Below are 15,135 nucleotides of genomic sequence, written 5' to 3'. Positions count from 1 at the left end.
TTGTGTGGGACAGGCCAGATGGATTAGTAGATCTTTTCCTGCTCATCAGTAGAATTGCAGGCCTCCATGCACGATGGACAAATAATCTCTCAAATTCCATCGCTGAGGCAGAGTAAATCAACTTCAACTAAAATAACATTAATAGGAAAAGTAAAAATAGATAAATCACAGTGGTTCTTACTTTAGTCATAGCCATAGAGGTCTACAGCACAGAAAAAGGCCCTTCAGCCCATCAAGTCTGCACTGGTCAGACAAGTATCTAACTTTTCTAATCCCATTTTCTAGCACTAGGCCCATAGCCTTGTATGCCATGGCATCGCAAGTACATATCCAAATACTTCTTAAATGTTATGAGCGTTTCTGCCTCTACCACCCTTTCAGGCAGTGAGTTTCAGATTCTGGGTGAAAAAATTCTTCCTCACATCCCCTCTAAACCTCCTGCCCCTTACCTGAAATCTATGTCCCCTGGTAATTGATGACTCCACCAAGGAGAAAAGTTCCTTCCTGTTTACCCTAACTATGCCCCTCTTAATTTAATACACCTCAATCATGTCCCCCCTCAATCTCCTCTGCTCCAGGGAAAATAACCCCAGTCTATCCAATCTCTCCTCATAATTAAAACTCTCCAGCCCGGGCAACATCTTGGTAAATCTCCTCTGCACTCTCTCTAGTGCAATCACATCCTTCCTATAATACGGATTCCAGAACTGCACGCAATACTCCAGCTGTGGCCTAACCAGCATTTTATACAGTTCCAGCATAACCTCCCTGCTCTTATATTCTATGCCTCGGCTAATAAAGGCATGTATCCCAAATGCCTTCTTAACCACCTTATCTACCTGTCCTCCCACCTTAAGGGACCGGTGGACATGCACACCAAGGTTCCTCTGATCCTCGGTACTTCCCAGGGTCCTACTCTTCATCTTGTATTCCCATGCCTTGTTTGTCCTGTCCAAGTGCATCATCTCACGCTTATCCGTATTAAATTCAATTTGCCACTGACCAGCCTGTCTATATCCTCCTGGCTATTTACCACTCCACCAATTTTTGTGTCATCCACCAATTTACTGATCAACTCTTCTACATTCAAGTCTAAATCGTTTATATATACCACAAACAGCAAGGGACCCAACACCAATCCCTGTGGAATCCCACTGGACACAGGCATCCAGTCACAAAAACACCCCCCGACCATCACCTTCTGCTTCCTGCCACTCAGCCAATTCTGGATCCAATTTGCCTAACTGCCTTGGATCCCATGGGCTCTTACCTTCGTTATCAGTCTCCCATGCGGGACCTTAAATTAAGGTCCTTTTAATGACAGGGATTAACTTAATTAACTTAAAAAATGTTACAAATCAATAAAGAGATAGAATCTCTTATAGATCTTGATATCACATGCTGAGTTTTGAGCCAACATTAGTGATTTAAGCCTTATGGAAAGAGCTAACCAATGGTTGAACTGGTTAGCACAGTAAAGGGTCCTAACCGTATCTCCCAATTTGCACTGAGAAATGGGAGATCATGCAGAAAGCAAAGGGGACATATTGAGCTTTTCACAATACTGCCAAGCTACTAATTCCGTTGAAGAAATAGTTCTGAAGAGGAGTCATATTTGACCCGAAATGTCAACTCTGTTTCCCCCTCCACAGATGATGTCAGACCTGCTGTGGTTTTCCAGCACTTTCTGTTTCTATTTTAAATATAGAGCCTCCTCTTAGCTGAAAGAAGACTAATGGCCAATCTGTCTAAGGTCACTTCCTAGCTAGCCACTATCAGAATTCCCTGCCAAACAGCAGGAAGGAGGCTGGCATCTATGGAAACATCTCAGGAGTGGGGAGGGGAGAGGAGGGTTGGTAAAATAAGAGCAAATTTAAGAAAAGCAATTAAATAAACAGCAGTGTCTACTTAGCAACTAACAATAATTTCTTCTGCAGAGTTCCTAAAGTAGAATAGCATCATTAAGTATTTCACAGGGATAAATAATAATGGAACAGATGGTGAGTTGTGGTGAGGGAGTAAACCAGAGATCTGACTGGAAAATGTACTTCAAGGCAGAGAAAACTGTAAGGTGGGCATTGGAGCTTGAGAGAGTTCCAAAGAATGGGACTGAAGCGACTGAAGATTCTGCCACTAATAAAATGGGGAGAGAGGGAAAGGAGATCCATAGAAAACCCGTGCTGCAGCATCAAAGGCAGAATGAACAAATGCAAGAATAGAACAGGTTGCAAAGATAAGAGCAAGGTGGGGTGAGGGTGTACAGAGATCAGAGAGTAAGGAATAGGATTTTAAATTCAATGCACCAAGGACAGGGAGATGGTATAGATCTGTGTGTCTATGGACGATTTTTGCGCAAGACTCAGTGCAGGGAAGGCTATGGATGGCTGATTTTTGAAAAAAGTTGGAATTAACAGTGATGTGACGATGTTTTGCCAGTAAAAAGGATCAAGATTTAGCATACCCTGATTCTGCCTAATTGAGTGACCAGGAAGGAGTTGGAATCATTGACAAGGAACCAGAGTTAATAGTGGAAATGAGAAATGGAAGGTTTCAATCTTCCAGATGTCAAGTTGGAGGAAATTTTGACAATCCACAACTTAATATCAGACATGACAGTGTGATGGGTCAGAGGTGGCTATTTGGTCAAGGGAATTGGAGGAAAGATAGATATAGACATCATTCACGTACAAAGGGAAGCTGACCCTGTGCCTATGGATAATGTATATGAGGAGGAGGAGAGGCCTAAGGATAATAGCCTCTGGGAAACTCTGGGGGACTGCAAGACTGATGGAAAACATTGTTACTGTGTCTAGTTACTTTGGGACAAGTAAATATGGAACCATACAAGTGCAGTCCGACCAAACTGGACAATGGAGGAGAACAATATGGTTACCTGTGTAAAAGGCTGTGGAGAAATCGAAAGGGACCAGGAGGGATAAAGCATTGTGGTTGCTGTCACAGAGAATATTTCCTATAATTTTGGCCAGAGAGCTTTTAGCAATGTGAGGTGGTCAGAAGACAGACTAAAAAGTTAAATGGAGTTTTGGGTGAGATAGCAGCTAGTTAGCAGCTTACATCATACTCACGCAGAGGAAAGGGAGGGAGGCTAAAGATGAGACAGATGTTGGGGTTGGGGCAGTAAGGGTCAATAGCTTTTTTTTTGAGGAAGAAGCGGGGTAAAGACAGAAGTTTTGAAAGGATTTCTTGAGCAAAGGGAGTATTAAGCAAGTATGCCAATAAAGAGATTGAGGCAGTCAAGAGTTGGGTGTGGAAGGCCTTGGGAGTAGATGATGCATCTCATTAAGAGTTGACCTTGAAAAGGGCAAGGTAGATGGAAGAGAAACTACAAAATTAAGGTATGAGGGGTAGGATGAGTAAAGGTAGGAAAGCATGAAGGAGGTTGTTGACAGATGTAGCTAAATGGATTACCTCAATCTTAGGAAATCCATGGCTACCTGTAATTGTGTTGGGGTTTAGAATAGAGGGATGGGGGGTTTGATGAAAAAATGATGCAAATTAACAATCTAACTGAGAGATCTCACCTGTACATTGGCAAAGTCAACACGGTTGAGATCACTGAGCATCTGGTTGATCTGTGATGTGTTCTGTAGCACGGCTCTGGCAGCCTGTGCAAGGTGATTCAGGGAGGTGTACCTGCGCAATGTTTGGGCAAAGGCACTAACTACTCCCACCTTAAAAAAAAACACAATAGAGCACTTAGCCAATCAACAAACTACTGCTCACAATGCATCACAACAAGACTTCCCAACACCCACTTCTGAAAATCCTCATTCCATATCCTCAGCTATCATCAAAGTGGGATAATCAATGTGCTGTGTGTATTTTCCAGATAAAATGAGTTGCTGGCTTTATCATGATTTGGTTCCTCAATAATGCTTGATGTGTTAAACAGCTTCAATTACAGACTAAATTGCATTGAAGGTGGTTACATTTTTTGCATTTTTATTTAAAAAAAAGATGAGTGCATTGGTCAGTGCCTCTTGCCCCAAAATAAATAATCAAATGGGCAAATAATTTCATCCTCGCCATCAGTCGCTTTGGTTCCTATTACTGGTGCTACAAACTCTGGGGTTTCTATCACTGGTCTGTCCTTAAAAGTCCCCTGTGATCAGGGGTTTACCTTTGCTGCCCAATAGCTAGTCATATGAGTGTGCCCAAAGCTGTAACAATGAAGTTGGATAATACAGTGTCGTATGTTCTACCAAGTGCACTCCTTCAATCTTTCAAAAGTTGTCTGATAAATGTTTTAGTGAGACAAAACCAAATCAACAGGCTGATATATTTCACAAATATTGTTTATGTAAAATTTACAATAAATCTCACTTATTTGCCTTATTTCCCTAACACTCCTTGTAACATGACAAATAATAAAGTATGCCATGCTGTCTCTGTTAGTGACCTTTATGCATACTTTGGATGAGAAAAGTCGGTTTGTTTGGCTCTGTATTCAGAGCACCTTCACCCTCTTGGCCTGGCTTCTTTACTAATGAAAACCATCTGTACATTTTCCTGTGTTAGGCAGAAAGCCAACAGACTGAGCACCAACCATTCTCTAGGTTGGTGGTCGGGGACTGACCAGTTGAACTGCCAGTCAAAAAGAACGTCCATCCTCGTAGGCGTGGACTCCTACTGAGTTCAAGCAAGCAGGGCTGCTCCAACACCTCATGTAAATGTTTATTGGGATTTTTTTCGTGAACTGCCATCATTATTAGTTATCTGAATAGATACTGTGTTGGAATTCTAAGCCACATCTCCAGCAATGATGATTCTGTGAATTTATTCTTTGCAAGATAAATTGAACTCAATAAAAATATATCTAAATCCTTCCATGGATAAACAGCTAAAAATTTTGACATGGGATACACAGGATGAGCATTAACATTTTATTTTAGTTAAGAAAAAGTTTTGCTCTGAAGAAATCAAGAACCTGAGCCACCCTATATAACACTGTCAATATTGAATGAGCACATAAGGAACTTTTTTTTAAGGTTTCTTTACTCGCACTCTTTCTACAACTTAATCACCCAAAAATTACTTCTTAGCCTTAGCCCTATCTTTTCCCAACTTTGCCAGTGTTGTCCATAACCTTGGCCCTTCACCTCGTTTTCCCACAGAAAATATTCAAGTTGTTTACAGTAAAAGCAGAATTAAAAGGAAAAAATACAGGGACATATTTGGTTTTGAGTATTCCAAAACTCTCTAAAAGGAACTCAAAAATTGCATTTGGTTCCATTCCATGAAAACACATCTGACAGGGTGAATTTGTTAAGGACAGTTTGAAGGGCAGAAGTGTTGGATAAAGATGATCATATCCAGCCTTACCTTTGTCCGAACCATCTGCTGAGGGAAGCCGCTCATTGCACTCATCAGCCACGCCTCCAAACTCTTGGCAAAATTCCGAATAGCTTGAGTCAAAGCACCTGTAGTACCAAAAATTAATGGCATACCTGATGGATTGCAAGAGATGATGTTGTTCAAGCATGACCACTCCTACCCTCCTCCCTCAGTTGAGGGGTACGAGGGCAGGGCATGGGAACAAAGTTCCCTCCTCCCAGCAGTGAGTTCTACAGAGGCAATAATGGAGTCTGGAGAGATGGCACAGTGCTCGCGTGTGGTATAGGGCATAGTAAAAGATACTGAGTGTGTGCATTTGTTATTTTTGAATTTCCAGTTCTCAGTACCATAATCCTGTAGCCAGCACTGGGCTAACCAAATCCAACGGACAGCAAATAGGAGACCCATCACATATCACATCAACGCAACTTAGTGAAGGATCTTTAATGCCGGGTCAGCTATTCTACCAAATCTAAACATGGGGGGGAGCTGGAGAAATGTTGTGCTCTATGAAATTTGGACTATAGCACTAAGTGCACTAGAAAAAAACTGATCAATACATATTTAAATTTTCGAAAAATGCAGCAAATCCTAATTTTAAAAAAAAACAGACTGAGGTTGAGGAAGAAAGTCAAGGGGTGAGAAGAGGAGGAACTTGTACTACAGCGCCACTAGCGGACAGAGCTACACCTTGATAAGCCAAGAGTGTCGAAAGTTGTTGCTGTGTGATTTTTCCATTTTAAAATGTTGGGCTGTGGTTTTGTCTTTATAAAGTGCCGATATAGTTCAAATTTCAATTCAGAAAGCAAACTTACATGGACAGGAAGTCCTGTGAAATAAGTTATAAATGGTTTTATCTGTAAAAGCTCCTGGTCTGTGTGGTAATATCCACTACTTGTATCAGATTTTGGTTGTGCGGTGCAAAACCGACTAAATCCAGTAAGCAGATTACACAAGTCGGATAGGTGCTCATTCATGGCGACACATCTCTACAAGGCCAGAGGGCACATTACAGAAACAAAAACAAAGTCCTGGAAATATTCAGCAGGTCTGGCAGCATCTGTGAACAGATTGGTAAAGGCGTTGCCATGGCAATGCATCAGGGAACAGTTAACTGCCAGCCAATTCAAACCGGGCAAGTCAACTGATTGGTCAAGGCATTGTCATGGGGAAAGGACCAGGGAATGGTTGGCCCCCAAGCTTTTGTTTAGTTGAAAAAGACACAACAGGTGGAATTTTCCCATCCCTCCCATGGCAGGTTTTGTGGCAGACGGGAATGGAGAATCCAGCAGCAGGCAAAAAGTTGCAAATCCGCCATCGTAAAAACAGGTTGCAATTCTCCTGACGGTGTGTTCACTGCAGCTTGGTTATCCCACAAACGACATTTGTATTCATTAGAATGCTCATTAAAACAGCTGCTCACCGGAATCGTGCCATGCCTCTCAATCTTGCATCATACCAGGGGAAATTACATCGGCCTTAAATCCGTTTGAAAAGGGGTGCTGTGCACAAGTCGGACCTCAGTTCACTGGTAACTTCCTGGTGAGTGGAACATACCTGCCTTAGCGCTGCGCCGGTCTTTTTGCAATGAACACCACTCTGCTGGGCTGTAGGGTTGGACAGCTCCTGCTCTTTGTTTTCATTGTCCCAAGGACCACCACGGGACTGTGGTACTCTTGCACATCTCCACTTTCAGAGACTGGCACTTCAACCAGGAGTGGGCTGAGGGGCAAGGGTCAAGTCGATGAACAGGAGAGGGACAAAGGGGAGGGAAGGCGGTGGAATGGTAATGAAAGGGAAGGGCAAACACAAGGGAGGGCCTTTCTTGGGTTGCCCTCTGTTGCCATAGAAGTGAGCAGGAGCCTGCTTAGGAAGAAAGGGAGGAAGACCTTGCACTGAAAGCCACTTAAAACAAACGGCTTCATTAGCACGGTTAAAGGGCTACTCAGAACTCACTGGCTACACATCAGTCGCTGCATCTCAAGAGTAAAACAGGAATGTAGAATTTGGGAATTCAGGCAATACTGAAGGAGGCAGAGCTACATCATATATGGTCGCCGTATTCCCAGAGTACCATAGGCTGCTCTCTCACAACAGAGACACGACTGGTGGTGAGTTAAACCTGAGGGTCACCACACCTCAGGCGAGGGGCGAAGTTGAGAAGGATGACCTCAGCTGGTATGGGAATTGAACTGCACTGTTGGAATCACTGTGCATCACAAACCAGCATCCAGCCAGCTGAGCTAATTGACCCCCTGTCATTCCATCAATGAAGACCTGTCACGTGTTCACCAGATTTGACACTCCTAATGGGTCAAAGGGCATCCACTCGTTGACCATGAACGACTGATTAGTCATTAATATGCCACATCAGATATTGGAGCACAGAGCTAGGTTGGGTCACTCGTCTCACTTAAACATTAGCATCCCATGCAGGGCTCAAGATGTTACATATCTGTGATCTTGGTCACCTCGATGTGTGTGCCAATGCCTCTGGGACAAGGTGGCATCAGCCACCATGCAAGTAGGGCAGGAAAAACTATGGACCCTTACAATCTCCAAATGCGTCATCTTCTGAGCTTCACTTTCTTGTCCCTTGAATCAAAAATGTCTTCAATATTTCCTTTCAGAGAGAAGGCAAAAGCAGATATGGATCCAGGGCTCAATGCTGCCTTTGTCAGGGTCCTAATGCAATGGAGGAGGCAAAGGAGGAAGGTGCGGCTCAGCCTGCAGCTCCAGCAGGAGGGACATGGTCAAGCAGAGCCAGAGCATGAACAGGAGGTTCAGGAGGAGACCCCCAGACAATGGAGATGAATCGCCAGACCTAGGGTTTATTGTCCAAGAGTCTCCTATTTACAAATGAGAGAGGGGCAATGCCATGCACGTCTGCACTTGTCCCGAGCTCTAGTACATCACATATGCCACATTCTCCATGAAGACCTGATGCCACATGGAGTTGAAGGGTATCCCCTGCCAGTGGCTTTGAAGGTGACCACTGCACTCAATTTCTTGGCCTCTGTTTCTTTCCAAGGGTCAACAGGTGACCTGTGCAGCATCTCTCAGTCCGCAACACATTGATGCATAAAGAAGGTGACAGGTGCCCCTTACAGGAAGGCCCATCATGATGTCAGGTTTGCTCTGGATGAAGGTAGCCAGGCTGCAAGATTCATCAGCTTCACCAACATCTCAGACTTCCCTACATTGCAGGGTGCAATAGACTGCACCCATGTGGCTATACGGGCTCCATAGCAGCAGCCCCTAATGTTTATAAACTGCAAGGGCTATCATTCCATCAATGTACAACTGGTGTGTGATCACCAGAAGCACACACTGCACGTTTGGCACCCTGGGAGTTGCTATGACTCCTACATCCTGAGCCACTCCCAGGTGCCTGAGATTTTCGAGGGGCCATTATGTCTGCAGGAATGGCTACTTGGGGATAAGGGTACCCACTGAAACGCTGGCATCGCCCTCAGTACAACACTGCTCACAGCTCCAGACGCTCCCTTATAGAGCAGACCATAGGGCTTCTGAAGAAGTGCTTCAGTTGCTTGGACGGCTCAAGTGGCTCACTCCAATACACTTCTGACAGGGTTTCCCGCATCATCGCAGTGTGCTGCGTCCTTCACAATCTGGCAATGCAAAGAGGTGAACCCCTGCCAGAGGATGACCGGGAGGAGGATGAGAGAAATTTGAAGGATGAAGATCCGTGGGCCCAGGAAGCTCAGGTGTGGTGATGTGCTGCTGAGGGTCGGTATGAGCGTGATTACGTGCCGTGGAGGAGGAAGATGGGCAAGACGTGCCCGTGATACGATAACTTTACTCTTCCTGGAACCTGTCAGCAGTTAAGTGGGGGGAATTGGCCATATCTCTCCTAACCCTCAATGCCATTTACTTTCATCTCAGGGGATGTTCACCCACTTGCTGCGGGAACAAGTCCCACATTCACACTCGCACATTCTGGCCTCATGAATTGCCAGGCCATGATCTTTGCTTTGGTCCATGAGGTCCTGTGAGTGAGCTCACTCTGAGAACTAAGAGTCCATTTAGGAACAAGAGCGATGCGAGAGAAAACTTAAAGCCTTTGCCACAACCTAATGATGCAAACACTGCTGCAACTGAGGTGAGGACATGCCGAGGGATCTCCTCCTCCCATGCATGTCTTTTCTGCTGCCACTACCACTGAGGAGACACACATGCTGCTAGATTATCAATGCTGATGGGTTGTCCTCACTCAATGATGTTTCTTCAGAAAGAAGGTTTAGAAATGCTTACATCACGCGCTTCCGGTAAAGGTTTAAACAAATCTCCCTGACAACTCTCAAGGGTGTAGAGACTAGCTCAACTGAGGTTGACATCACAGGAATGTGAATCTCTCAGTGGGACACTATAACTGAGTGGGAGAAAGGCTAAACCTTGAAATAAGAGGATTCCAAAGAACATAATCACAAGGCCTTCAGTTGACAGGAACATTCATATAGCCATCAAATGCATTAACAAAAGTGCAATTTATTTACGTGTCTAGCATGCCCATAATCCAAAAGTGACATCAATTTTTCTTAACTTTCCTAACTCTAGCGCTATGCCTGGATGCACACCGACATCCGCAGCAGAGGTGGAGGCAGCCTGCTGACTGCTACATCCTGATGTCTCTGATGACCTTGGAGGACGTCCTCTGTGGTTCATGGCCTGGAGGGCCCCGAGCCTGACAAGAGTCACCTGCTCAGGTACAGAAGCGCCCTCGACAACCCAGGAAGCTGGAGTGGACGGGGTCACAGGCAGAGGGGGCTGCACACCTTTGGAGTCTCCTGAGAGGAGGTCCTCAGGTTGTCCGGTTGACACACATCCTCTCTGCAGGTGCCTGGGGGCCCCACCCTGACTCCTGCAGGAGATGGTGCACCTGGAGAGGGGTCAAGGTGCCTCATCCCCATGTCACTTACATCTTGATGGCGCCCACCAGGGTGTGTGGCCATGGAGTGCAGGGCTGAGCGCAAATCCGGCAAGACCTGCTGGACCAAGGTCTCCACGATGGTCGTCAGCCTTCCCATGGTGACCTCGAGGCTCTTGCATGTTGGAGCCACAACATCAGACAGAACACGAACGGACTCCTTCATCGTTCGCTCTAGTCTGCTGAATGACTGTCGAATCTCTGCCTGATGTTCTGCCGCCTGTTGTTGCATCTCCAGCATTCAGTTGGCGGCTGCTTCCAGAGGGTCATCATCTGACTCAGACCGAGCGGGTGGGCTGGTCTCCAGCAGCCCTCCGAGTATCAGAGACCTGGGCTGTTCCTGTCTCCGACTGCTGTGGACGTGTCAGTGAAGTGTTCTCCTGAAAGTGAGCCCAAGCCTAATCTACATCTGTGCCCCACCAACATATGTCTCCCTGAGCCGGTGGAGGGTGCGTGAGTGTGTCATGACGGTTCTTCCAGAGCTTCCTCTTCAGATGAAGCCTGGGGCCTCAGACTGGTGCTGAACTGGCTTGGGGGCCTCGGTCTGCTGGTGCCTTGAAAATGGAAAATAGAGTTTCAATTACTGAGCATGAGCTAGATAAGACTGCACATGACTCACTGTGAATGTCAGGATTCTATGAAGTGATGGAGCTGTGATCCATACTCAGTTGCTGGGAGAGGCCGATCTCCCCTTCTCCACAGGAGCGATTCCTGCCCTCCCCAGCCAGCTTAGCTGCAGCCTCCTCAAACTCAGTGAGGGCGATGATGCCAGCTGTCCCTCCCCTGGTCTGCGCTCTCTTGTGCCTGTTGTCCACGAGCTTGACCTGTATGAAGAAGAAAGGCATGTGGTGAGAAGGGATGGGGCAGAGGTTGGGTGAGGTGCATGTCCCCTTTGTGTGGTAAGCGCCCCCCAGAGGATGAAGTGTGAGCAACATGATAGATGGGATGGTGGTGATGTGAAAGTCTTGGTGGGAGAATGAGTGTTGATGTGACCGCCCGCTAACAGTTGTGAAGGATCCCTGAAGGGAGTAGCCCTCTGAGTGCATGATGCCATGATGAAAGTTTCATATTGGGGGGTGTTGAAGGATGATTTACCCTGGCAGAGCAGATGAGATCATTCATCCTCTTTCTGCACTGGGTGGCACTTGAGCTGCAGGTGCCAGCCGTGTGGACCTGCTCCCAGGCTGGAGGTGAGGCCGCTGTGCTTCCTGCAGCCATCCCTGGGATAGAGCACCTGTCTGTTTGCCTGCACCCCTCTGATCAAGGCCCGGCAGGCCTGGTGCATGAAGTGAGGGGCCGCCTTCCTCTTCAAGCTCTTGGCCTTCCTCTTCTGTCTGCCAGACATCTCTGGTGAGCTGGAGAGTGTGAGATTGTGCGTTGGACTGGCATTTAAATACGGCACCTGGACCTTCAAACCTGCTAGCTGATTGGGGGGGTGGTTGGGGGGGGTGGGGGGGGTGGAGGAGAGGAGAGAGACAATCAGGGTTGCCTGCTAGAAGGTACATATATTCACACACAGGGGGCCCTGTCCTTTGCAAACAAAAAGAACAAAAAGGCATTGCGCCTTTTTCAACTAAACAAAAGCTTGGAAGAACAGTCATTCCCTGTTCATTCTCCATGGCAATGCCTTGACCAATCAGAGTTAAATCGCCTGGTTTGAATTTAAACAAAAGCTTGGCAATTAATTGTTCCCTGGTGCATTGTCCCTGGGAATAACTTTCTAAATCAGGATCCACTTGCCAACCAATCAACAGTCTCTTCTCATGTTGTTCCCTTTGAGATTTGGTATTCTTGCAGATCTGTCCTGATTGACGAATGCAAGATGAAAGGCTTCGAAAGCATCTCTCTTTTTTCAGCAAACTCGGGAATACAAGTGTTCAAATTTATGAGGGATTTTGAGTAGAAAGGAAGTTTCCCCTGGCAGGGTTTTGATAACCAGAGGACACAGATTTAAAAGAACCAGGGGCAGAAGAGGAGACGTTAAAAAAAACCAGCCTGTTATGATCTGGAATTATAACAATAACTTTCCAAAGAGAATTTGATGTATACTTCAAAAGAAGAAATATGCACAGTTATGGAGGAAGAGTAAGGGAGTGGGATTAATCATACGTATCTGGCACATGACATGGTGGGTAAAATAGCCTCCTCCTGTGCTGTATGTTTCTACGGAACTATCAGACTATAATAAAAACCAAACCAATTCACGTCCTGCTGCTCTTAGTCAATCTGGCCTATATGTGACTCCAGTCCATACCAAATGATTGCTTTCTTAACTATGTTAAGCAAGTCCCCCAATTGTTTCACCACCTTTTCAGGGCAACATTGATGGTGCCACCCAAATTCCAAGAATGAATTAGAAACACAGGGACAATTTCTAGGTCTTAAGGAGATTGGTTTAAGAAAACGGCTGTAGACAGGCAGTGCTCAAACCACGAACTAGAAGAAATTCAAAATCATGTGATAGAAATAGAAAGGATTCTAGTAAGTGTCTCAAAAATTAGAACCAGTGCCTCAAATTGAAGTATCTTTATTTTTGCAAAAACAGAAATACCTGGAAAAACTCAGTAGATCTGGCACAGCGTCGGCAGAGAATAACAAAGTTGACGTTTCGAGTCCTCGTGACCCTTTAACAGAACTAAGTAGAAATAGGAAAGTGATGAAATATAAGCTAGTTTAAGGGGGAGGGGGGGTTGTTGGGACAAGCAAGCAGTGATAGGAGCAGATAATTAAAAGATGTCACAGACAAAAAAAAAGGTGTTGAAAGTGGTGATATTATCTAAAAGGATGTGCTAATTAGATTGGAGAGCAGGACGAGCAAGGTAGCTCTAGTGGGGGTGGGGTGAAATAAACCATGGGTGGAATACATTTAAAAATAATGGAAATAGGTGGGAAAAGAAAAATCTATATAAATTATTGGAAAAAACAAAAGAGAGGGGGAAGAAACGGAAAGGGGCTGGGGACGGAGGAGGGAGTTCAAGATCTAAAGTTGTTGAACTCAATATTCAGTCCGGAAGGCTGTAAAGTGCCGAGTCGGAAGATGAGGTGCTGTTCCTCCAGTTTACGTTGAGCTTCACTGGAAAAATGCAGCAAGCCAAGGACAGACATGTGGGCAAGAGAGCAGGGTGGAAGTGTTAAAATGGCAAGCGACAGGGAGGTTTGGGTCATTCTTGCGGACAGACCGAAGGCGTTCTGCAAAGCGGTCGCCCAGTCTGCATTTGGTCTCTCCCAATGTAGAGGAAACCGCATTGGGATCAACGAACTCAGTAGACTAAGTTGGGGGAAATGCAAGTGAAATGCTGCTTCACTTGAAAGGAGTGTTTGGGCCCTTGGACAGTGAGGAGAGAGGAAGTGAAGGGGCAGGTGTTGCATATTTTGTGTTTGCATGGGGAGGTGCCGTAGGTGGGGGTTGAGGAGTAGGGGGTGATGGAGGAGTGGACCAGGGTATCACGGAGGGAAATGATCCCTACGGAATGCCACCGGGGGGGGTGAAGGGAAGATGTGTTTGGTGGTGGCATCATGCTGGAGTTGGCGGAAACGGCGGGCGGAAGATGATCCTTTGAATGCGGAGGCTGGTGGGGTGATAAGTGAGGACAAGGGGGACCCTATCATGTTTTTGGGAGGGAGGAGAAGGCGTGAGGGCGGATGCACGGGAGATGGGCCGGACACGGTTGAGGGCCCTGTCAACGACCGTGGGTGGAAAACCTCGGTTAAGAAAGAAGGAGGACATGTCAGAGAAACTGTTTTTGAAGGTAGTATCATCAGAACAGATGCGACGGAGGCGAAGGAACTGAGAGAATGGGATGGAGTCCTTACAGGAAGCCGGGTGTGAGGAGCTGTAGTCGAGGTAGCTGTGAGAGTCGGTAGGCTTGTAATGGATATTGGTGGACAGTCTATCACCATAAATTGAGACAGAGAGGTCAAGGAAGGGAAGGGAAGTGTCAGAGATGGACCACGTGAAAATGATGGAGGGGTGGAGATTGGAAGCAAAATTAATAAATTTTTCCAGGTCCCGATGAGAGCATGAAGCAGCACCGAAGTAATCATCGATGTACCGGAGAAAGAGTTGTGGGAGGGGGCTGGAGTAGGACTGGAACAAGGAATGTTCCACATACCCTATAAAGAGACAGGCAGAGCTGGGGCCCATGCGGGTACCCATAGCCACACCTTTTATCTGGAGGAAGTGAGAGGAGTTAAAAGAGAAATTGTTCAGTGTGAGAACAAGTTCAGCCAGACGGAGGAGAGTAGTGGTGGATGGGGATTGTTCGGGCCTCTGTTCAAGGAAGAAGCTGAGAGCCTTCAGACCATCCTGTTGGGGGATGGAGGTGTAGAGGGATGGGACGTCCATGGTGAAGAGGAGGCGGTTGGGACCAGGGAACTGGAAATTGTTGATGTGACGTAAGGTGACAGAGGAATCATGGATGTGGGTGGGAAGGGACTGGACAAGGGGAGAGAGAAGGGAGTCAAGATAGCGAGAAATGAGTTCCGTGAGGCAGGAACGGGCTGACACAATCGGTCTGCCAGGACAGTCCTGTTTGTGGATTTTGGGTAGGAGCTAGAAGTGGGCCGTCTGAGGTTGGGCGACTATCAGGTTGAAAGCTGTGGGAGGAAGATCTCCAGAGGCGATGAGGTCAGTAACAGTCCTGGAAACAATGGCTTAATGTTCAGTGGTGGGGTCATGGTCCAGGGAGAGGTAGGAGGAAGTGTCAGCGAGTTGATGCTCAGCCTCCGCGAGGTAGAGGTCAGTGCGCCAGACAACAACAGCACCACTCTTGTCAGCGGGTTTGATAACAATGTTAGGGTTGGACCTGAGAGAACTGACTGCAGTAAGTTCA

At 46.3% G+C, this 15,135-nt stretch overlaps 1 protein-coding gene across 9 annotated transcripts in view; it reads right to left on the bottom strand.

Moving 5' to 3' along the window:
* LOC121286840 (DNA-binding protein RFX2-like) overlaps positions 1–15,135 on the bottom strand; it is a 137,737-nt gene that overhangs the window by 23,865 nt on the left and 98,737 nt on the right. For 7 of the 9 annotated variants that reach the window (XM_041203947.1, XM_041203945.1, XM_041203944.1 and 4 more), the window contains 2 exons: positions 5,344–5,468; positions 3,543–3,692 (listed from right to left, as the gene is read on the bottom strand). In XM_041203947.1, coding sequence (XP_041059881.1) covers positions 3,543–3,692; positions 5,344–5,468 — 275 coding nt within the window. The remainder of the gene's footprint in view (positions 1–3,542; positions 3,693–5,343; positions 5,469–15,135) is intronic. The other 2 variants (XM_041203950.1, XM_041203951.1) reach the window with 1 other exon arrangement.

The sequence above is a fragment of the Carcharodon carcharias genome, chromosome 14, assembly GCF_017639515.1.
Source record: "Carcharodon carcharias isolate sCarCar2 chromosome 14, sCarCar2.pri, whole genome shotgun sequence".
Lineage (NCBI taxonomy): Eukaryota > Metazoa > Chordata > Chondrichthyes > Lamniformes > Lamnidae > Carcharodon > Carcharodon carcharias.
Note: the sequence above shows the minus strand (reverse complement) of the source record. Positions and strands in the feature narration are given on the sequence as shown.